This window comes from Drosophila bipectinata, chromosome 3R, assembly GCF_030179905.1.
Source record: "Drosophila bipectinata strain 14024-0381.07 chromosome 3R, DbipHiC1v2, whole genome shotgun sequence".
In the NCBI taxonomy this organism is placed as follows: domain Eukaryota; kingdom Metazoa; phylum Arthropoda; class Insecta; order Diptera; family Drosophilidae; genus Drosophila; species Drosophila bipectinata.
Window position 1 is genome coordinate 9,194,408 of NC_091739.1, and position 23,814 is coordinate 9,218,221.

Below are 23,814 nucleotides of genomic sequence, written 5' to 3' on the forward strand. Positions count from 1 at the left end.
GGCCACACTCGCTGGCACACTCCCTCACACACACACAAGCACACCATTAAACCAGCACACAAACACAGAGCATTAAGTCAGATGCCGCCATTTTGTAACCATTTTATCATGGCAAACAGAAGCGGCTTACAGTCGCCCCCAACCAAGTTCTCTTCTTGTTGTTGGCTTGAATTGTTTCGGCTTGAAGTTGATGAATTTCACTCACGCTCAGTGTCTGTCTGAAAAGTTTTTTTTATTTTTGTGCTAAGCACAATGGCCAGGAAACTTTTTTGGGGGACGGGATGCTCGTTGAGAATGTATGGAAGCCCCGAAAAACTCGTCACTTGATTAGTCCACACGGCAATTAGGCAAATTGCCGAGCTGCATTTTAAATTCCCACATGCTTATCGACTTTGACTCTGATTAGCCCCCAAAAGGTGGCAGCACTGGGCTCTCAGGCGTAATTACATTAACCATTCCGAAAACATACCTCCAGCTGGCAGAGTCCCCGCAAAAAGACCGAGTCAGAGTCGTGCAATGTCACTCACTGCTGGGCATTCAATGTGCCACGAAACGTTTCCATTATTCAGAACGTGGTGCAAACAACTCGACCGACAAGCCAACAACCTCCGCCTGCGTGTAAGACGCAGTGGGTACAGCGACTTTCCCTCCTGGTCAGCCCGCCCACAGGCCTCCTTTCAGTGCACCGGTGAAATTCCATGGCATACGCACAGCATATTCGGAAGTGAACTTGCCTACTAACCTTGCTGGTGCATGTGCCATGCGATTGCCCCCAGGATAACCCACAATACCAACAACAACTTCGACTACATAAACAAAAACAACGACGCACGAAAACTGCAAGGATGTGCTAACATGGATGGCATGTAGTGAGGCGAGGAGGCCGGTGGGCCAGCTTGTAATTAAAGTTCTTTAGTGGAGTGTCGGGACTACTTACTAAATTGGGATAGGGTCAGGTTTTGGTATAGCACAAGACCCTTTAAAAAAATTTAAGATCTTAAAAACTATAAAAATTAAAAGGAAACAATATTTTACATCTGTAACTGCAATCCAGTGAACGATCAACCGCAAGCCCTAAAATGCAATTGTATCTGAAGAGTCCTTTGACAAAAGAAAAAGCCCGAAAGGATGACGAAAAAAAGTGAAAACGAAAGATATTGTAGGACAAAGCTATCGTTGGCCGCGCATCGCTAACAAAGTGTGTTACAGCCACGCGGCAACCACCGGTTAGCCATGTTTTCTGCCTCAGGAGTAACACAGAGTCGTCGCTTGAATGCACTGAGGGCTCCTCCCTTTCCTCGCTCGCCCTCCACCCCTTTCTCTTTCATATCCCAATCCCCCCAGCCATACCCGATTCTGGCCATATTTCCTCGTTCTATTTCTTTTGCCCAGCTGCTGCGTCTCATTGGCTTTTGGCCACTCTGTGGAGGGGGGTTTTTGTTTGGTGGCCGCCTGTGGCTGGCAAAACGACAAAATGTATGCTCTGTTCCGGCTGAATTGCAGATTTTCATCCTCAGAACCTCACACACATTGCTGGCAAACAGTTGCTTATTCCTTGTGCCTTTATGTGCAACAGGGTTGTCGTTTTGGCTATTTCATGACCCGTTTTGGAGGTGTTTTTATAAAAGTATCCATTAGATGCTTCTTAAATTGTCCAAGCCAGTTACTGAACGGCTGCGAATGACAATCTTTGACAATATTTATCCAATTCTTGAAAGGAACACCTTAAGTATAGTTCAATTCTCTATTAATCTGCATTAAAATGTAAGTATAACATATTTTTAAAAGTTGTTGTCAAATTTTGTGCAGGATCCTCTTCAAAAAAGGGGAAAATGAGTGGAGGCACAAAGTCTCTAGCAAAGAATATATCTTTGGCAATTTTCATCCGATTCTTGAACGGAATACCTTAAACGATTTGTAGATCAATTCTCTATTAATCTGCATTAAAATGTAAATATAAAATATTTTTTTAATTTTTTGTCATATTTTGTGTAGGATCCCCTTAAAAAAAGGGGAAAATGAGTGGAGGCACCAAATGGCCTCTAGCGAGGGGCATATATTTGACAATATTCATCCGATTATTGAGCGGAATACCTTAAACGATTTGTAAATCGATTTTCAACCAATCTGCACAGCAATCTGCAAAATTTGGAATTTTTTTTTTATAAATTTGTTTTATAAATTCTTATAAATTATTATTTTCCTACATACGTTTTTTTTCCAATTTTAGCATCACTGGGCGCCTCCAAAAATGGTGCTGGCTTTCACTTTGCTTGGAGAGGGATCAGCAGGACGCTGAGAAACAATGTTTTACCATTTGGTCGCATATTGCTAATGGAAAGGAGCAGAGCGCACACAAGCACACAGACTCACCTGGCACTGGCTGGGGATTATCCGGGCAGTTCCCCAACATACTTTCGGATCATATCTAAATTGAAAAAGTTCGTGGAGCGATGCCGTGTGTCAAATGTGTCGCCTTTTATTTACATTTTATTTTCATGGGAAACGTGTGCCAGGCCGGATAATCGATTCAAATCGAAAGGGAATCCAAAATCCGCTTACAAATACCATGCCATACGCCTTGTCGACGTGTCGTTGACAGCCGGCTGTCCGGCAAGCAATAAACAAAAATAATGTGCCCTGCTTCCAGGCGCGCTACATAAATTATAACATTAAAGACACCGATAGGGCATAAAAATCTTATTTATTCGCCAAAATCGCTGCGTCGGACTTTCCCCATCAATGACTATTCCCAGCCCGGATAATTCCCGGCCATAAATTAGGCAGACAAAAGTTGGAGCCCCTTAAATTGGGAGGGCTCACTAACCGGGCTAGGATGAAATTAAAATCTGCTGATGCTTAGTCGATTTAGTTCGTATTGCCTCCAAACAAGTCCCTTCGATTTTGTTTGTGTGTTTAAGCAGAGGCGTCTAGAAGGGGTTTGATATCAGAAGTATTGAAAGAATTAAGAATGTGGTTTAATATTTCATATTTTATGAATAGAATCATGACTTTGAAATATTCCTTATCTAATCAAAAAAGATGTATCCCCTGTCAGAGTTCTTCCTAAGCCTCTGACTGGTTACCCATTAGTGACTGTTCAATCCATTCACCAGGCACCTCAAACTTTGCCAGAAATGTTCATCGGACGAAGCTCATTACGTATTGATGCCCTCTCATGTGAAATAATTGCCGTAGTTGTCCATTAGCATTTAATAATTCATGGATGCGTGTCTATCCTTCTATCACTCTGCTCGTCTGGGGCAGGGGCGGGGGTGGGCGTGTCCGTGTCCCTGTCCATGTGAGCTAACAAAAGTCAAACCAGTGTTGGCGTTGAGGCCATTAAGTTCAAGCAATCAGGCACAATGTGCAAACCCTATTAGCTTTTCGATGTTGCCTCGGATGAGCCAACAATGTACGATGAGTGAGTGGATTATCGTTGCAATGATTATTCAGGCGAACTTAACATATGCAGTTGATGGATAATAATGCCAAGTTGGGCAGTTGATTGATAAGCTTGTACGCATTGTTCTTCGAGTGAGAAATACTTACTTATCCCATTGATTTTAGACTCTTCAGACTGATAAGCTCACACTATTATAAAATAAAAATTCATAACTTGTTATTTATATTTTAAAATCCCATTTTATTTTTCCGAATAAAGTTGAATTTACATTATTTATTATTAACATGTACCAATACAGATATCTAATAGTTTGTTTGCAAAAAGCATTCAGGCAAATACTTTTTCAAGCCTAAATTAAAATACATTTCACAGGAAACAAAGTCGGCCAATACACATAACGTAGTATGCTTTTTTTGTAGTGTAAAATAAATTAAAATATCTGAAAGCTTGTTTACACACTAAATAAATGAGAAGATTATGAAACAAACTACAAGTTACATGTTTTAATGTATGTTTAATGCTTTTAAACTGATCACAGCAAATTTTGTATAATACCCAAGAACGAAAACGAGCAAAGTTTTAATAATAATTTAATCACTTAAAAATCTTTTGTTTTTTTTTGTTTATTTTCCTTGTACAATTTTCCTAAACATTTCAAATTCAATTTATCTTTTAGTTAGTATTTTCTAGGTATTTACAGAGATGTTGTGTTCAAATATTTTGCTAAAAATGAATCCAACTCGGTGCTAATAACTCTGATTTATTTACTCTGGTTTCTTGGAAAGCAAAATATAAACTCTACAACTAGTCACAATGGTTTCTATGTCTATAAACAGTTTCCGTTTAGCCATTATCTTTTTGATTTCACAAATGTCTATTTTTTTCAGAAAACTTCAACAAAATGTCTTAACTTTTTACAATTGATTTCATGGACGTGAAAGGAAAGTTGGAGTTCTAGCTCTGAATGGCTTCCTGGCTCGTTCCTTTTTTGAGTTCTTGAGGGCTTTTTAGTTTATGCGTGTGTGTATGTGTGTGGGCGGGTGAAGGAGTGGGCGTGGGTGCGTATTCGACGCCGTTAGTTGATGTCGAAATGTTGCGCCTAAAAAAAGTTTGTTGTTATTAGTTTACGGGTGTGTGTTAGTGACTGTGTATGGCGAGCTTGTGTGTGTGTGTGTTTCTGGGTTTAGTATTTTAACATTTAAATTAAATTTTAAACTAGGCAACAAATTGAATTTGTTGAGTATTCTCTTCTCCCCAAGCATGTTGTCTTTTCTATTTTGTTTTTGGCATTCTTCTTTCTTACTGCTAATGAAAGTTTCTTATTTCCCCTTTTTTTCTTTCTTTTTCATTTCACTTTTTGAACTTTCATTTTATTTAGTTGAGTTTCGGGTGCCTTGGTCTAAAGGAATTTATAGTAGGAGATACTTGTTTTGGTTGTTCTCGGTCTGTGCGGCCAGTGTATGTTGGATATGCATACTAGTGAGTCTTTGGCGGAGGCTCAGACACATTCGGTGCCCGGTTCACACAGGGGGTTAGCAGACTAGGTTGGGATTAGAAATAAATTTAATTAGTAAGTTAAAGTAAAATAAAAGTGGGAAAAATAAAAGTTAAATAATAAAAAATAATATTAAAAACTTAAAACCTTTAGAAAACTATAAAAAACTTAATTCCAATTAAAAATCATTTCTGCCTGCAATTACCTGATTGTTTAAACATTTAATTAAATCATGCTGCCACTAAGCTTGTGGCCTGAAATTCGGTCAATTGAGTTAGCCTACTTGTATGCAAATTTAATTTTTGTTCATTGGTTGCCTCAGGCGTATAGAAAATCCCTCTTAATGCCATTTTGTTTAATTTTGCGTTATTATCACCGGCCTTTGTTGTCGGCTACCGAAGGAATTTACACTTTTTTTTATTAATTAACCGCTTTAATTGAAATTGGCAACGAAGCACTAATATAATGTGCTGTATGTATAATGCAAGGTAAACGCAATTTAAGCGAAATATTCGCTAATTTATTCGTTCTTTCCGAGTTGCTTTCATGGCTTAACGCAGCAGCAGCAGCTGTCTGGCTGGTGGATATTTTGACGCTCCACTGACGCCGTTTAATTGGCCTTTTAGTTAATTGGTCAATTGATATGCATGTTTTGATTGCATTGGCAGAACTGCAATTAGCAGCGTGGACCCCGCGGGCCACGTCAACAGGCCCGGCTCGGCTCGGTTTGGAAATTTTGAAAAGCAATGAGTCAGGACACTCGAAAGGATTATAAATTAAATCATAGAGTAATAAAATGATAATTAAATTGTACACACGGGCCAACAATTAAGTAATATAATATAACAATAATGTTCTAATGTGTGTTTTGTGACCACAACTTACCGTTGTTAATAGATAATTGCGACTGCGGTTTCGAGGCCTGAAACTTCATGCCTCGCAGCATTTTAAATAAAATATTTGCAAATTGGAATACGGTTAACTTTCAATAGACAGGTGGATAAAAGTACGGGAACTCTCTAACAATAGACTAAAAAATTCACAACAATTTCCAGGACTCCTTTAACTTTGATCTTACGTCCTACCCGATTATCAACTACTTGGATCGCGTTTCTTAACCCTAAATACAACTATGATACGCACACTTAGCACACTATTTACAACACTAACTTAGCACCTAGATCTGCCCTTAGAACCTCACGTAGCTAAAGTCATTCGTATTGGTCGCCATCGGTGGGACGGACCCGCTTACCTCCTCCTCCATGGCAGTGGCGTACATGTGCGGCGTCACGTTCTTCTCCAGACTAAAGTGATCCTCCGTGGTCTTGTGGTACACAGGATTCTCAAAGTTCATGGAGTTCACTGTCCGCGTGCAACGTCTATACACAAATATAGCTAATAAAATGGTTAAAGATGTGCCTGCTAGACTGCAAAGCGTAATAATGAGGATATAGCCTTTCGGTGGTTCTTGCGGGCCCTCGGGCTTTCCATGGGGCGTATTGATTTCCGTCGTGTTTCCAACTGTTGGAGAAACAATCATAACAAAAGATGTTTAGTAAGAATGGTAATATCATAGATTATTTCTACAATTGATACAAAATGTATAATGTAAAGCACACCAAATCCCAAAGCATGTATTTTAATTTCATGTAATATTTTAGTGGAAAGCAGCATATCTACAAACAGGTTAAAGTCATTACACCCAGTATACTATTAAATAAGATTCAGCCACAAGCTGTTTACAAATTTTTCATGTTTTCCAAATATAATTAAAACGTTGTCTTTGGCTTGGGATAAAATAGAGAAAAAGCAAATCCGTCGACGACGATGACTACATCCCGTGGCGAATGTTTCCGCTTTTGGGTTTTTCCCGGTTTTACTGTCGACTTTGGTGCTCTTTTCTTTACTGTCCTTTTGGTTTTCTGGGGCCAGGAAGTTGTAGGATTTTTCCGCTGTCATCATAATTCGTTTTCGTATTTTTCCGTTTAGAATTTGTTCAACAGCAGGAAAAAGCAGAAAGTTAAGCGCAGGAGGCGCGCGTTCGTCTGGCAAAGGATGTGCCGCGCGTTTAACTCTGACTTTTCCTCCAAAAATTCCCGCCATTGTTGTTGCTATTAATTCCTGCCCTATGAGTGTCCAGATGAGGCGTGTGGCAGGGAATTATCATTAAAAGTTGATAGCGGCAACAGCTGTGCGGCATCGATTATGGCCAACTTGGGCGTGGGCGCGTTAAGATGCTGCAAATTTATTTTGGCGGCATTAACAGACAGTCAAATGGCAGCGGGCCAACATTTGAAAAGTTGCACGTTGCTGTGGCATATTAATTGCGGGATTCCTTCTGGTTTAAGTGTGTGCTTTTGAGGGGGCGGGGATATAAAATAGACGATGGGAACGCCAGATGTTGGTACGGCATAAATTGGAATTATTTTTTTCCGTAGTTAAATATATATTTTACAATCCTGTGTAATCGTTTTTAAAGCTTGTCCAAGAAAGTGGGTAATTGAAGTTTTTTGTTTTGGTGAAATGAGAATCTGACTTTGATAAACAATGCCAATATTTATAAAATGTAGAGTAATTTTGTCCAGTGTCCCTAAAAATTTGCATTTACTCATCATACTACCTCGCATCAAGTTTTATGTTCACCCATATATGTCATCCTATATTATGCCGCACTCCTAATCTATAGAAAATGCAATTTCCGTTCCCGCCTCAGACACACGCACGCCCCACGTTGAAACATGTAACTGAGAGTTATGCCTCATCGCCCATTTGTATAATCCTGCACATGTGTTTTCATATTTATTTCACAACTCCGACTCTGAATTATATATAGCAGGTGCGTGGCTCCCGAACCCCTGCCCTTCTTAACTGCCATCACTGGCAAACGGAAGTGCCATAAAAAGTACGACAAAATGGATGCCAAGCCACAATTTTCCTTCCCAAATGAAATAAAAACGCATAAAATATGTTCCGTCACCTGTTTGGGGATATTTTGTTTGCCGAGGCGGGGAGGGCATCTAAACAGATTAGATAGACCAGCACAACAAAAAAAGTTTAAAAGTTTTATGAAAAAAAAATAAATGAAAAATAGAATGGGAAACTCAAAAATCGTATGGCTGAAAAATAAACAAAATGGCGGCTGTGCTGGGCCATGTTTGTGGAATTGTTTCTCCTTCAGATTTGGTGTTTCTCTCTTTTTTTCAGGCAATATGCAGTAAAGTTAGAGACTGACAATAACAATTGCCGGACTGACCGAAATGCAGGCAAATGAAAGTCATAAAATTTTGCAAGGAGCACGACCGACAGCGGCAGCTGTTCACCCACTTTTCGCCACATCCGCCGGAGTGAGCTCGGTTTTATGTGGTTGGCTATTAAAAACGTAGCCGCTACTTCGACGGCTCAAAGTTTATGGTTACTAGGTCCAGGGCCTCGTCCTCCGATCCCCCATCTTCGTGGTGGGTGTCTCTGGGGTATTTGCAGAACTTTGCCTGCGCTTAATTAAGCAATTTGAAGTGGGCAAAGATGGCCATAGAAAAAGTAGCACAAACCGCTAATTGAAATTGCAGTTATGCTGGACCGAGCGGGAGCGGCGTCATCATCATTGGCATGGCAAGGCCATCTAATTGAAATAGTCCTTAACTAGTTTATAGTTATTTACTCGGCCGCGCTTCTGCAAACTTTTCTTGCCGGCTTTCTTTTTACTTAATTTTTCTTAAGCCCTCGTTGTCGTCATTATTCTTTGCCTCTCAGATATGTCCTTCGGTCCAGGTCCTCTCTGCCCAAGTCCAAGTCCTGAGCTGATTAGTGTTTTCCGCCCCTCGACCTTAGTAAATATTTAAGCTATGACTTTTTTTTTTTAAATTGGCATAATTACGCACAATTGTGTGGGCTTCTTGCTAATCTTTCCCAGGAAACCCAACATTCATTCGGAAGTTTCCTCATTTAGGACAAAAAAAAGGCAAGTAAACATTAAGTGCATTAAGTTATGGATTAAAATTAATGTTTAAGACTTAAATAGGATCCTTCTATCGACACACAAAGTCTTGTTAAAGATTCCGTGTTCTTTTGTCGAACAATTCAAGCGATTTTCTTTGGTTCAAGGAACAATAACGAATACCCTTTATTGGCCTTATTTATTCCATGGAACAAAATTGAAGATAAATTTGGTTGCCACAGCAAAATATCTGCTGTTCGTTTCCAATAATTGAGGACTTTGCATTTTTCAATTGCAAGTGATCAAAGCCCGTCTGCCGACAGCCGGCAAAATTTGCGTTTATTAAAAATAATGATACACCATTTAGACGAGCACATGACATTCGTTTTTCGGATCAATAATAAAAGGAACAGAAATATAGGACCGGACAAAGCATACATACTGCAACACAAAAATGTGTAGAAATGGCAAGTTATGGGCCTGTGGTGGTTCACATTTTTTGGGGATAAACCACCGGCCAGATAGGGGTAATTTATTTTGCCACATAGCCAGGGTAAATATTTCTCTCGAACGTCGACAGTTTCGAGGTGTTGACAGTGCCAATTTGCTGGAGGATCATGATGATGATGCCGATGACGAATATCTGGTTAAACTATTTGCCCCGCTCCCTATCAGTTTCGTATTCGGCCATGTGTGGGTGTATAGTTGGTGTATCTTTTGGTGTGGCTTGTGTACAATTTAATTTCATGGCGATTTGCCGACGACTCTGCCGCCTGTCGCAGATATGTCAGATGGCTGAACTGTTGCCCAGGCTTGCCCTGGGTGCCCCGGGTGCAACTGGTGCCCCCAGTACCCCGTTTGCCGTTGCGGTTGTCAGCCGTTCATCATTCCCATTCCCACCCGGATTCACATCCACATCCTCCATAACGTTGTCATTCTGTCACAGAGCAGTTCGCAAATTGCACGGAGAAATTTGCCCGGGTAAGTGGTGGGACACTGGAGGATGGAGGACGAGGACCCGCTTAAGTTCAGCAAGCTCCCGCTCCCTGGGAATCGGTATGGTGCTTCGTTGCCATTAAACATGTCACCAATGCTTCCCTTTTGTGGTTTTTGTGTTGTGTGTGAACCCGATATTTATGTTTTACGTTCCCAGTCCCAGCACCAGAACCAGCACCGGCTCGGAGCTCAGCTCGTTCGCATTTTGCATGAGTGCCTGTTCAGTGGTTTGAGCCAAAGTTTTGGGTGTGGTGGTCTGTGCATTTTGAGTGATTACGTCGATATCATTGATGTTGATTTATGATGATGATGATGGCCCGGGAAATCGTAAAAATGCGACGAAATTAAAAAGGCGAGAAGACCAGGTGAAAATGTATTTACCACAACCAGTGTGGCAATCCCACATGAAACACTGAAATATTAAATGAACCAGCACCGGATGTTGCTACAAGGACTCAAGGTGTTAAGGACAATACACACAAACAGATATCTTATGAAGTCCCTACATGTACCACCACCATAATAGTAGAAAGAGTTCTCATACCCGGCACTTCGCTGTGCGTTACTTGAGGTAGTTCTGTGGTTGAGACTGGCGACTTGCTTGTCGTCTTGTGGATCGGCCTTCTGCCGTGCTCATTTGGCACATACACTACGGGAAGAGTAATTTTATATAAATGCGGGAATTACAAGCTGGCAGAAGCGCGCAGTGCAGATGGCCACTTAATAGGCCGCAACCGCAACAGAAAAGCGCTTCATGCAGCGCGGCCACAAAACGCATCAGTTCAAGTGGACAGTTCGTTGTCCGGCGCATCAAATCCCATTACGAAATCCCCTCGTAAAATACCCAAACAACAGCAACATGGCTACTTACGATCTTCGACACACATGAGGCCGTCGGACATCAGTTTCAGGCCCGTGGGGCAGGCGCAGGATATGCGAGGACTCCGCTCGTTAATCCTGGGGGCTGGCAGACAGAGGTGGGAGCAGTGGCCGTTGACCGACTGGCAGTGGTTCACGCCATCGGGTTGACGGTACGGATGGTACACATGCACCACCATAGGATGTTCGAGCTGCAAATGCGTGGATGATTGGTATTACTAATAAAGTATCACTAACTACTTTTGTAAACCTACCATGTGAGTCGCTGTAACCGCTTCCACGTCCTCTCCAGTGAACTTGTTGGCCTTGAAGACGGCCTGCTTGTCCCAGTCCGTCCAGTAGACGTGGTCCTCGAACGTGGTGATGGAGAAGGGATGCCGCAGGTATTCGCTGGAGTACAGCACCTGACGGCGCTGGGTGCCGTCGAAGTTGGCCGACGATATGATGTTCAGCTTGCCGTCCACCCAGTAGATCCGCTTTAGCACCAGATCCAGGGTGATGCCATTCGGCCACTTGACGTCGTAGGTGATGATGGCGGTGCGGTGGGAGCCGTCCATACCCGCCCGCTCGATGCGAGGGGATGCGCCCCAGTCGGACCAGTACATCCAGCCATCGATGGGGTCCAGGGCGATGGAGCGGGGAATGTCTACGGCATCTTCGATAAGCACTTTGCCCATGCTGCCCTCGAAGTTGGTCAGCTCAATGGCACATTTGTGGGTGTCCGTGTAGTAGACGTGGTTATAGATCCAGTCCACGGCCAGTCCGTCGGAGGTCACAGAGCTTCGCTTCAGCACTACCGTCTTCTCGTTGCCCTCGTCGATGGGGGACTTGTAGATACTCTGGGTGGTCACGTCGCTCCAGAAGATCATGCCCGTGCGGAAGACAAAGTCCAGGGCGGTGGATGACTTGGTGCTATTTACAATCGAAGTCATTTCCGGCCGGTCGAGGGCAATTTTCCGGATATCGTGGCGGCGGGTTAAAAGCAGGGAGGCATGCCCCTCGCTGGCCTTGCAGCGGGTGTGATTGTGCATGACCCTCATGTAGCCCTCCTGGCATTCGCACTTGAATGATCCAATCTGGTTGATGCACTCCTGGGAGCAGACGCCGGGGGTCTCGCACTCATCGATGTCCACACAGCTGCGGTTGTCGGGGGCTAGCTTGTAGCCCGGACGGCACTCGCAGCGGTAACCCACGGCCTGGTTGACACAGGTGTGCATGCAACCGCCGTTCGAGGTGGCGCATTCATTAACTGCACACTTTCCGGCGGGCTCGTCTTCGCCATTGGGGCAGTCCTTCCGCCTGTCACAGACCTTGGCAAGGGGGATGCACTGGCCGCCGCCGCAGTCGAACTCGCTGGTGGCATTGCAGGGCTTTATAGGAGCAGCCGAGGTGCAGTTTAGCTCGTCACTGCCATCCGAACAGTCACCCTCCCCGTTGCAGGTCAGGTGTCCGGCGATGCAGCTGCGATCCTGGCACTGGAACTGATCTGGCCGGCAACTAACCTTCGGGCAATTCTCCTCTGACTCGTCCTCGCCTCCGGTACAGTCCCTTTCGCCGTCACATACCCAGCTCCTATGCAGGCAAGTTGTGCGATCATTGCATTGAAACTCATTCTGCTGACAGAATCCAATACCGCTATACATTTTGGTGGTGGTGCAGTTCTGGAAGGAAAACAGGGATTCGCGATTTCAGGATTAGAATACCTCAACGTAATGGCATTTTTTGTTTAAGTTCATGGGCATCATATAAAAGATGAATCACGGCGAGTGGCGGGGATAAAGGAAGTTAACTTTACTATGGAAACAACGCTTTGCTTTTCTTGTTAAGTGCCAACCAAATATTCTGGCAGCTAAGCCTGGTTTACAAACACACACATATTGCACCATCAGGAACACCGCAGTTCCCTTTTGTCCTTTTTATAGGATTTTTTGTGTTGCACACTTTTACGAGCTGCTAGAAAGATTTTCCACATTTTATACTCTTTCGAAAACACTGTTTTTGTCGGGGAACATATTTCTGAAGGTGTTGAAAACATTTTATTAAAAATTATTTTCTATATATTATGGTTTAGGTGAAATTTTAATTATAAAATTTTTTCCAATTAATTGGATAGTTAAGCTTTTAACTTTTCCAAAGTTAATACCTGGTATACAAAGTTGGAAATGTTGGTAACACAAACATATTTTTGAAGCACAAAGTGCATAAAATATGCGGCTTGTTAGAATAGTTTCGTCCTTTGTTTTTATTGCTTTTCGGTGCCATGCAATTTCGGGCAGCACACCACCCCATCCCAGCCCACTGACAACAAAAGCCATGCGTCATACATATAAATGTTTATGGGGAAACAGTTGCCGACATGGTCCTCGTCGTCGTTGCCAGTTTTGAATAATGCTCGCGTCTTGCATAATTTATGCTTCCGAGCCCGCTCCCTACAACTATGTATGTACATATTTATGTGCGAGGGCTGTTAAACAAGTTGCGGGAAATGTGTGTGGCTTGCTAATGTTCGCATATCAAATTTCATTTCAAGTTGAAGGTGATGAAGCGACATGTCCCCATCATATTTGTAGCAATTGTCTTAGGACTCACCTTCTCATCGGCGCCATCAAGGCAGTCTTCATCACCATCGCAGATCCACTCGGCAATGAGGCACTGACCACTTGGGCAGGCAAAGGCTCCTGGCTGGCACTTTTGTGCGTCGTGGCAGTCCTTCTCGTCGGTTCCATCGCCGCAGTCGTTGTCCCCATCGCACTTGAAGCGATTCTGGATGCACCGGCCGTTTCCGCAGGTGAACTCGTCCGAGCGACAAGTCTTATCTGCACAATATCAGAGGGACGATTAGCCAGGGACTTTAAATACCTTTCTTAGCGTGCTGAGTGAGTGCATGAAGGGGGGAGTATGTAAAGGATCTAGCTACAAGACTCTGGAGCAGGATGTGTATGTATGTATGTGCTCTGCAAAACCAACACCATTACAAAAATTGCCAACAAACAAAAGAGGAGCAACAAAAATAAGCAGAGAGGAAAGGGGTGGGTGAAAGTGACAGCAACAACAAGGCAAAAAGAAAGCAAACTAAACTTTCTCTCGTTGCGAGTGCATGTTTGTGTGAGTTTCGCAAATATTTGTGCCTTATAGCGTACAATCTTTAAGCAGGGCATTACACAAGTTCCTGAAAAATGTGTGCTTGGCACTCTCAAGTGCAGCTGTGTTATAAAGCATAGGATAGTGTGATATAGATATAGATATTGCAACCGACACCAAGTACAGGGTAAAAGCGGGGTATATTCAAGACATAGCCAAACACCAACAAACAATCAGATAATGGCTTACTGCACTGGGCCTCGTCGCTTCCGTCCCGGCAGTCACTGTGCTGATCGCACATCCAGGCCAGCGGGATGCACTCGCCCGACTTGCAGGCGAACTGCTCGGGCGTACAGGTACTTCTGCCTAAAAGAGACAAAATGGATATGTTTCGGGTTAAGATCTGGAAAAATTGAGAAGACTACTAAAGCAGAATCCTTATTTGCGGCCCCCCAAATAGTCCACTAACGGCCTGGCTAATGGCCGATGCGATGGTTGCCTTAAAGGAGGCACCCGTCTTGTAATTAAGTTTATAAGCAGCTGCCAAGGGGGCGGAGCGGCAACTACTCTGCCAGTAATAAACATAGTTGTCATGCCGACACACCCATACACCCATGCTCCACCATTCGGGACTAAACAGTTGGCATTTTATCTAGGCAGTAATTAAGACATTATCAGCCAACACTCCATAAAGTTAAAACGCACACATGCGTATGCATTAAAGCAATTATCGCACACACCACCCAGCCTCTCGCTGGGTCTGTGTTTCTGTATATAGTATATACGGCTGCCTGAAAGTTTCATTGAAGTTATCCTGCCGGAGGAGCGGACATTAAACAAAGCTGACAACACTCCCACACACAGCCACACACACATACCCAGTACCCAGTCGCATAAAAACGCTTGTGTTTAACCCTTAATGCGTATTAGTATGGCAGTTCTTTCGGGTTTCCCTTTCGTGCTTACTTTCTCCGCTTTCTTTTTGTCTTTCATTGCCTATCCCCCGTCGCGACGGGTGTCTGTGTGCCTGCGAAATGGAGGTCCTTTGTTTAGACGTGTGCGTGTGGGGAGAGCACGCTTGATTCTACTTGATATCATTACGTACATGTAGCACATCCCGCCGCTTCGCTTCCGTCCGTCCTTTTGTTCCGGCCGTCTGTGTGCGTGTAAGCAATAAAATCTTACGGCCGAGCCACACATATTTGAATATGCTTTTTGGCGTTTTGTCTACCTTTTCCGCTTTTCCTCCAAGCCAACTCCTCCCCCAACTCTTCGTCCTGTAGTCCTCCGCCTGTCTATTTGTTTACCGTTTACACGTGCACGGCGCTACGGAAATTTCTGACATCGTTGCAAATAAATTAATTTATTATTATTTTTCTCTTGGCATTCGCAAATTTTCGGCGGTTGCTTAGCATGTACAACGCGTCGTATGCGTGATATGCCTTTAATAGGAATTTATTGTGACCAGCTTACAGAGTTTATTTCAGGATCGCTATTGTTGAATGTTGTCTCTTGAAAAAACGCACTAAAGGATGCTGAAAATTCCGTTTCTGGGAATCTTATTTTCAGAATTGTATTCATTTCTTATTTAAATTTATTTTCGCTTTTCACAGACCGAGCTTGAGTGTACTTTTTCGATTATTTTGCTCCACTCTTGCGTCCGATTTCATTTTCAATTATCCAATATCATTTTGTCCGTCATAATTTATGGCTTCATTAAATTTTCCATCGGTAAGTGAGGAAAACATACCCTGGGGAGATTTTTTTTTATTTTTCATTTCAGCCATTTGAAGGCAACTACTTGGCTGAATGGACGGTTCGATGTCGTGCGGCCATGGGGACATTCTTATTTGTTGCCGCCCAGCTCCGGCTTCAGTCCCAGCCAACCAGCCAGCCAGCTTCAGCTTTTGTTAGCCACGGCAGAATCAATTTGCTGTTGTGGGGTCACAGTCAACACTGATAGTCCTTTCACTCCTTCCAGGTCTGTTCCACACTCACTGGCCGTCAGAGCCAATTTTGGCATTGTGTTCAATAGCATTTTCTTGTTATCTAACGCCAAGCAGTATATACTTGCAATTTGATTTTAATTTGATTTAAAATGCTTTTTAGACCATGTAGAGAACATGTCCTAGTCGAGTGCAACGATTGCCCCTCGCCTCCTGGCTACCCCACCATTCTACCACTTGAAAGCCAATGAAGCTTAATGCTTTTGTGGGGCAGTTTGCGTTTTGTTTATTGCACAGCTTTCCCCCCGGGTCACTATTGTCCGACTTGAAGACCAGCTCTCCCCCATAATGGTAAACAAAGTTATGAAGAGTCCGAGTGGAGTGTTAAATGGAATTAAATAACGGAGCGGGGACATAACTGAAAATTGCAATCCTTCGTAATCCTTGCTAGTGGGTTGGTTCAACTTTTTCCGGCATGCCAAGTTAAATTAAGACCCACAAGGGTGACTGGGTGGGAGGAGAAATGTCAACAAGGTTTGATGACAATTTTAAAGCGTATAACCATCGTAAAAGGAGGCCCTCATCCACAAACATACACACACGGTGTCCTGGAATCGCGTTAGCCGCTCACTGAGCCATGGCTCCCGGAATATAAACCACAGGCTCAATTTGGCGCTGCGTTCCATTTTTGATTACCGTCTTTTATTTTCATCAAGTATAACATCATAAAAATCGCATCACTTTTTCAATTACTACGCTGAAATTCCTTGAAATATAAAAAAATATTTTTACGCCTCCAGCACCCACACTTCTGTGTAATACGGACGTATAGTTGGGAAAATGTGTCACAGACAATAAACCACCAACAAGTAACTGTGGCAAAAATGCCTCAAATAAAGTGAAAAGCGGAAACTACATCAAGGCGGAGCCCCAAAATAAAAGCATCCTAAAGCAGCCTAATGCATAAATACAAATTAGTTCCGCCGATGGTCACGTCGCGATATTGTCCGCAAGGAGTGACATTAATTTATGGCCTGGTCATTCCCTTCCGAGCCAAGTCGTAAAGTCCTGGCGATGCTCCATGGGCCAGATTACTTTCGTGAGGCATTTAAATTTCGATTAAGTGACTCTGCTCTTCCGGAGATGGTTTTAATGATGGGTTGGGGCGCATAGTTGTACAGTTAATATGTAAATGTTGTATGGGGGAAATAATGTTATTTCGTAATTGAAGCTTACGGGAACAATCTTTTTCGTCTGACTTATCACGACAGTCTTCGTCGCCATCGCAAATGAAGGCTAAGTGCACACACTGCTCCCCGTTTGCACACATTGTCTGCCCATGGCTGCATTGGCCGCCTAAACCCATTACCGAATTTTATTAATTTTTACCATACAGGAAATATTTATTATTGTATAACAAGTAACTGATTAAAACTTACCACAACGGGACAGAAGTTCATCGCTTCCATCGGGGCAGTCGTTCTCCCGATCGCAGACAAATCTCTGGGGAATGCACATGCCGGTTCCACATCGGAATTGGTCCGAACGGCAAGTCGATTCTGCAAAGGAAAATGCAAACGTTAGGAATCAATTTTACATAACTGCTTCGGATAATGGCTTCGATAGAATATTCCCATAAAAACTTATATATATACAGGAATGTCTGCTCAGCATGGCTTTCAATTTTTAATGCTCGAATGGTTAAGTGTGTCAAAAATTAAATGTGATTTTTATGTTCCTGTGGCTTCCGCACTAGCTTTCGCTATCCTTCCCTTCCATCGGTGGCCTTCGATATTCCCTTTGTTTTATGCTTTATTGGAAATAGTGTTTGAGGCATTTTATGGTCACTTTGGCTTTATGGCCAGAAACTTTCTTTAAAAGGCCAACAAATATTCCGGTTATTTTGCTTGTGCTGACAGACAAAATAAATTGTAATTGATGGGAAATTGATTGGTGATGGAAATGCAATTAAAAGAAACAGGGCATTATTGATAAAGTCAATCCGTATTGACAGCAAAGACTTCTGTAAGCCACTGTTTTGGAAAAGTCATTTAAAAATCATTTTTAAAAGTTTTAAACTTGTAAAGGTTGTTGTTTAGGAATTAAACTAAAATTCTAACTGAAACATTTCCATTTAAATTCAAACAATTTACTCCTTTGAAGGACATCTGCATTTCTTTCGACACAACTTTAAGGGGCGTTGTGGCCTCTCCGGCGGGAGAGGTTTCCCACCAGACCGGGGGTCGTTTGCCATAAACTTAAGCGCAACTTTTGTGGCAGTTCGCCTCGTACCCCTGGCACCCGAAACTCCGGGGCCAGCTGTAACCCCTGGATAGCGCCAAAGTCGTGGCCGCATCCAAAGCCAATCCCACGGGATTCAGACTCCCAGCCGCCGCAGTGCGAAAAATGCGCATCACGTTCTGCGTTCTGCGTTTTGGGACCAGGGGAAGCCCGCCAAATGGAAGCCTGAATGGCGAAAACGTTCCAGAACGTATTTACCTAGACAGTGGCATTTAGCGCCCAAAAAGCACATTAAAATGGGCTGAATCGGGGGATTAGTCGGCTGCAAGTTATCCTCTTTGGTTTGCTTTATGTTTTGTGTTTAATGAGCAGCCAAATCCGCGGAAGTCTAGCAAGAAAAATTAAAAAAACTAAAAAAAAACTAGCAAGCTTTAATACACAAATAATTATTGACTTTAAACGAAATATTAGAAGCATAAATTAATTTTCTTTAGAAAAAGTCTTTAGAATTCTTATTTAAACCTTAAACCAAAAATGAAAAACATCAATTAATTTTCTTTTGGAGCCTAACATAATAATGAGTTAGTGAGAATTAGGGTCACCTGCCATATTTCAATATTCAATATTTTTAAGATTTTCATAAATGATTCGAAAGATTGAAAGATATTTATATGAAACTCTGTTTAAAAATGAAACTCATGGTCCAGATAAGTGAATGATTGTTATCATTCTAATTAAAATAATATATAATCATTATAATTATTCTTAATTTTTATTTTTCCGCCTAATTAATTCTGATTAATTCTTATTTGAAATTTTTCGCTCATGTAATAATCATTATTTTAAAATAAATTATTTTTAAAATACAAATCATAACAATATTCATCATATACATATGTTACGGTCTTACTCATGGGAGTAAGACCATTCCATATATTGGAACTTCTCTCAACATATATGATTTAATAAATGTCGCTTATCGCATGAATATGTTATATGTGTCTTTTTGAAAATACTCCGTTTTTGTTCTTGTGCCTAAGAGCATTTTTCGCAGCTGCTTGCCGCTTGCCACTTGCCACACAGACGCAAACTTCATTATTTACAGTCTGCCGCGTCGCGACAACATGGAACTGAAGGTGTGTATTCTGCGGCAGGGTGAGTGGGCGGCGGGAGACAGACTCTTAATTCCTGTTAGCCCAGGTGGGCGGTACATGGGGATGCCCCGTGCAGATTATGCAATTCATTTAAAGTGCTTTAGCTGCCGAGGGGTGAAAATCTCTCTCGACGCCTCGGTACACCTTTTTCCCGGTCCGTAATGAATGGCACACCTGGTGCCCTGGAGGCCATGCGGCGAGAATCTGCATATATTGTACATTTATGAAACTTTCAGTGCAGTACCTTGATTTGAGAGCTATCACACAAATTGATGCGACTATTTCCAAACTGGCGGCAACAAAAGTGACAAAGTCAGTGGGCTTAAGCCAAAGCAAATACATGGAAAACTTTCCGTACAGACCCACTGAACTAACCTCAACAAAGTTGGCTAACAATGCATCTCGGCCCCGCCGCCCGGCCTGGCCCGGAAAACTCCCCGAGCTCATTTACAGGCCGAAAGCTTAGTGATAGAAAAAGTTGCCATGTACTTGGGAAGTGTCCAAGGGGAAAAGAGAAAAAGTTTTGCGGTCATTCATCGATTTGGCGCATTAAAACTTTTCTGATATTTGCCGTTTTCCAATCTTCACTTTTCCTACTTTGAAATATTTGATCCTGTGAAGAATTAATGCGCAATTAAGAAAGAAACGAGGACATATGTTTATAAATAAAACGAAACTATCTAAAAAATACTATTAAACGACAATGTAGTACTAATAATATCCCCCTTTAAAATTGTATAGCTATGGAAGTAAAAAACAAGACAAGATGAAATATCGGTTTTCAGTTTTTTTTGTTTTTTGTTCGAGGGGTTCGAGCGAAAGATATCCTAATGAAGTTTGTCTGTCTGGCAGAGCATAAATTGAATTGTCCGATTCATTTAAACGGCGGAAAGAAGCAAAACATAAAAAATGGAGCAAGGAGAATGCGAAAGTGAATTTCACTCTACGGTCTGGTCATGGCCAGACCCCACTCCACCTGACCCTCGTCGGGACCCTCATTCCATGCTGTCTCGTCTCAATAAATAAATGAAAAATTTGTGCCGCAGCTAAGGGGATTTTCCTTTTTCAGTGTTTACAATTGTTTTTCTTTTCAGCTCCTTCCCTTTTTTTATTTTTATTTATTTTTCTTTTTTTTGTGATGTTTAGAGAAGTATCTGCTTCCGCACACAGCGGGTTTTATCATAAAAGGCTCGCCGCTTGTTGTTTATGGCACCTTTTTCCACTTTATTGAAGTTGTACTCTGCCTCAAGTATTTCAATAAAAAAAAAGAGCAAGGAAATGGGGCGACCAAGGGTTTTTGTTATGTCCGGGCTCAGAGGACAATGCCATGCATCATAAATCATTCGGAAAGGCGGCCAGAGCAGAGATTGGGAGTCACTCTAATGAGGCAAAGTCTCATGGAACTTGTTTCCATATGGCAACTGTTGCTGATTGAAGCAATGCAACAAATGGCCGCGAAAGTCGATTTAAATTACACTTCAAGTGCTTGACAATTTAAATGTAACTAAACTTGCTTTGGGGAGGCAAACAAAATGATTCCATGGATGGGGGCTAGGTCTGTGAAATATTTGAAAAGTAATTCCCATTTCTGTGAATTCCGGGCGAACTAAGGATCGAGCAATTTCGATGGATTGCCGCGCTTAAAAATGTGCGGCATACATAATTTATGGCTTTCGAGGAAGGACAAGGACAAGGATCAGGAATGGCAACGGTAGCTGGTAACGGTAGGACAAGGATGTGTGACTGGAGCTATCTAAGGTCTGCAGCCAGAGCGCAAAATCCAGGAAATACTTGTGTACGCTATATATAGTATAGGCTGGTAAGCCTCCTTGTGAGATGGTTTTCTTTTTTAGAGTTTTCACATTCTTCGTGAGGGGGTGGCTGGCTTATCAGCTGTCTGATTTTTCCAAATGCGTTGCATGAATATTTATGCGCTCGATATCGAGCGCCAACACACATATGACCATAATATATTTGGCAGGGAGTGTATGTGCATATTTCATGCGTTAGCGTCTGGGCTATGAGCTGAAAAAGCTGCTTAAAACTCTGACAACGTCCCAGTGTCCTTTGTCTCCTGTCGCTTACGCGGCGAATGGGAAACTTAAAGCCCTATGCGTAACCCGATGGCTACACACATTTATTTACTCGTACAGTATACGAGTATCCTTGCCGCCTCGGATCGGATCTGTTGTTAATGGCCCTACTCAGTTTAGTTGCCTATAAGTTATTTATTTATTTACTGACTTCTTCGCATCGACCCGCCGATATACATTCATTTTTGTCATCTCAGTAGCTTTTGTTAGAATGGCCATTTCCGCTGTATGGAATGCGACCAGGCACGGAAGATAAAATCCTCATGGCGAATATGTAAGACTACAATAACAATAAATTGAACTTCACTTGAAGCGGGTAAAGTATCGCGCTTTGTTATCTTTTCATTGCGAAGGCTATTTGAGGCATATTTGAGATTCGGAAGTAATGGCTACAAGACTACATAATATTTGAATAAAAAACTGGGCAATTTCCAGTGGCCATTATGAGTCATTATGAACGGAAATGTGGTCAGAATTTATTTAGAAGTACTGTCTTTTGATAAACCCAAAGGAGGTTGTTTCTATTCCATATTTTGAATAAAAAAACTTTCCTTATCCAGCCATTATCAACTAAAATTTTCTTAGAACTTCGTAAAAAAAAAGAATAACTGGATTATCCCTTTAAGCGGAAACTGAAATTCGCTGGAAATTCCACAATGATCCGGTTTTAGTCGATTCAAACTAAACTTTCTTCACAAATAACTACATCTAAGAGTCTTACTTAGCACATTTTATTATTAATCTGATTTGTGGAATTATCTTTCCACAACCAAATCCAATTTGGCCCCATCCTTACCATAGATGCTGTGAGCCTGTCGCGGCAGTAATCCTGCAAGGAAAAGCAGGAAGGAGCATCCCAGGAAGCTCGGTATTGGTCCCATGTCAGCGCTCCGTGGGCGTATGCTCTATGCCAAAGTGATAATGTTCTAGCCTAAGTGCTCGACTGAATTATTAAAATAAATTGCTCTTTATCCAGGTTTGTTGTCGCGTGAATGTTTGCGCTGGGCTCTCTGTTGCGAATATGTAATCATAATTATTTTAAATGGCAGTCAAGTGGTTGGCCAGCAAAATGGCGGCAAGAAGTATTAGGCTCCCGCTCAAAAGTAGGCAACAGTTTTGCGTCATGGGCCAAAAAATAAAGGATGTTCTTTAAAAAATTGCATTTGCAAATTGAAGCTGGTGGAAAACTGTTTAAAGAATTGGATTTTAACGCAAGCCATTAGATTTATTTCATTTTAAAATGTATTTGGCTTGAAGATACATTTCCTATTTCCATAAATCCATCGGATCGGAACAACTTAAATGGATGAATGTTTTCATAGGCATGAATAGTGAATTATGTTTAATTTATTGCCTTCATTGTACGAACTTTATAATGAAATATTTCTTTGTTTTAACATTTTCACGTTTAATGCTTTAATTAAGCCATTTTTTCGTGTCGGCCTGTCAGCTTTATATTCATAATTATTTATGCGCTTGCTTTTTCTGAACTTCGCATAATCCTCTCATTGGAAATTATTTTTCAACGTCCTTGCGGGCGGGAATGGGTTGAAGTTAAGCCGTGTTGAGTGTTTACATTTAATTGCAATTTTGCACTTTGCCGACAGGAATTATGACGCTGACAAACTTTTACACGCTTGGAGAATTCGTAATGAAAATGAATAAGTACTATATAATAGGAATAATCAACAATCATTGCGGATTAAGTATTTGGCACTCTTGTGGGACAAGTGTGAATATTATTTTTGATTTGTTTGGGAATTGCTGGGCGCAACTGAAGCGTTCCTCAAGTGGCTTTGACTTGCATTCGGTGTCAAGTTCATGTAATCCAATCCAAAACAAAAGCCAAGCGTTTTGCAAATCACATCCAAATTATGCCATCCCGTTAAGAGCGTCTCTAAGAGAACTCTCAGAAGAGTGAAAAAATTGGAATGTTACAAAAAGTGGCGCGCAGAAGCGGGCCAAAAAAAGAAAATTAAACGGCAAGAGGAAAACAGACAGAGAACACGGCGGAAAAGCTTCCGTTTCAAAGGAAAAGCTGCTGTTGCCTTAGGAAGCTGATACCACTTGCGAATTGCCGCCAAGGAGACGCCAGAAAACTGTTTTGAGTTTATTTGCCAAAAACTTGGCCTTGCCATTGATTTTTGCTGGCTAACAACAGCTGTCGGATTAGCTCAATAATTTTTTGCACCTTTTCCAATAAATTTTAATAACCTTTCTTGAATTTATTTAAAAATATTGTATTTTTTTAATTTAATTTCTCACTGGATGTTCACTTTAAAAACGTTATTTTTTGCCGTCACGAAATCGTCGAAATTCAATGAATCCTTGAATGTTAATGCGCGCACGTCCTTTGCTTTGCAGAGTTCGGCATAAACTGAGTGCGACGGATTTTTGCCTCGTTTCATCTGCCAAGATGTGCTGGGATCCACTACAGCACTGGAGCTGCCCCCAAACCGAAGCTCGCCTGATAAGGATTCCACTCTGAGCGCACTCTCAATGCGGTTCTGCACTGCGAGTGAGTTTTAGTTTCCGAGTGAGTTTTGGTAGTCTGCCCCAATCCGTTCTATTGAGAGTCGCAATTAGATT

At 42.0% G+C, this 23,814-nt stretch overlaps 1 protein-coding gene and 1 long non-coding RNA gene across 15 annotated transcripts in view; both read right to left on the reverse strand.

Annotated features, from left to right (window-relative positions):
* Positions 1-2,210: 2,210 nt before the first annotated feature.
* Positions 2,211-2,843, reverse strand: LOC138926756 (uncharacterized). Its single transcript, XR_011443383.1, has 3 exons — positions 2,488-2,843; positions 2,374-2,428; positions 2,211-2,295 (listed from the first exon to the last, which is right to left on the reverse strand). It is a non-coding gene; the product is annotated as an uncharacterized lncRNA (long non-coding RNA).
* Positions 2,844-3,625: 782 nt separating this feature from the next.
* Positions 3,626-23,814, reverse strand: part of LpR2 (Lipophorin receptor 2) — a 30,430-nt gene continuing 10,241 nt past the window's right edge. Inside the window, exons 1-10 of one of the 14 annotated variants that reach the window (XR_011443037.1) lie at positions 23,440-23,586; positions 22,022-22,235; positions 17,177-17,296; positions 16,974-17,093; positions 13,300-13,526; positions 10,965-12,371; positions 10,703-10,901; positions 10,376-10,480; positions 5,787-6,422; positions 3,626-4,946 (exon numbers count right to left, since the gene is read on the reverse strand). Coding sequence is in view for 5 of the 14 variants with exons in the window: in XM_070280806.1 (XP_070136907.1) it covers positions 4,905-4,946; positions 6,154-6,422; positions 10,376-10,480; positions 10,703-10,901; positions 10,965-12,371; positions 13,300-13,526; positions 16,974-17,093; positions 17,177-17,296; positions 22,022-22,106 (2,574 nt within the window). In the remaining 9 variants the exon portion in view is untranslated. Of the gene's footprint in view, positions 4,947-5,786; positions 6,423-10,375; positions 10,481-10,702; positions 10,902-10,964; positions 12,372-13,299; positions 13,527-14,040; positions 14,158-16,973; positions 17,094-17,176; positions 17,297-22,021; positions 22,236-23,416; positions 23,587-23,814 lie in introns of those variants that run through there. The other 13 variants (XR_011443036.1, XR_011443038.1, XR_006246153.2 and 10 more) reach the window with 13 other exon arrangements.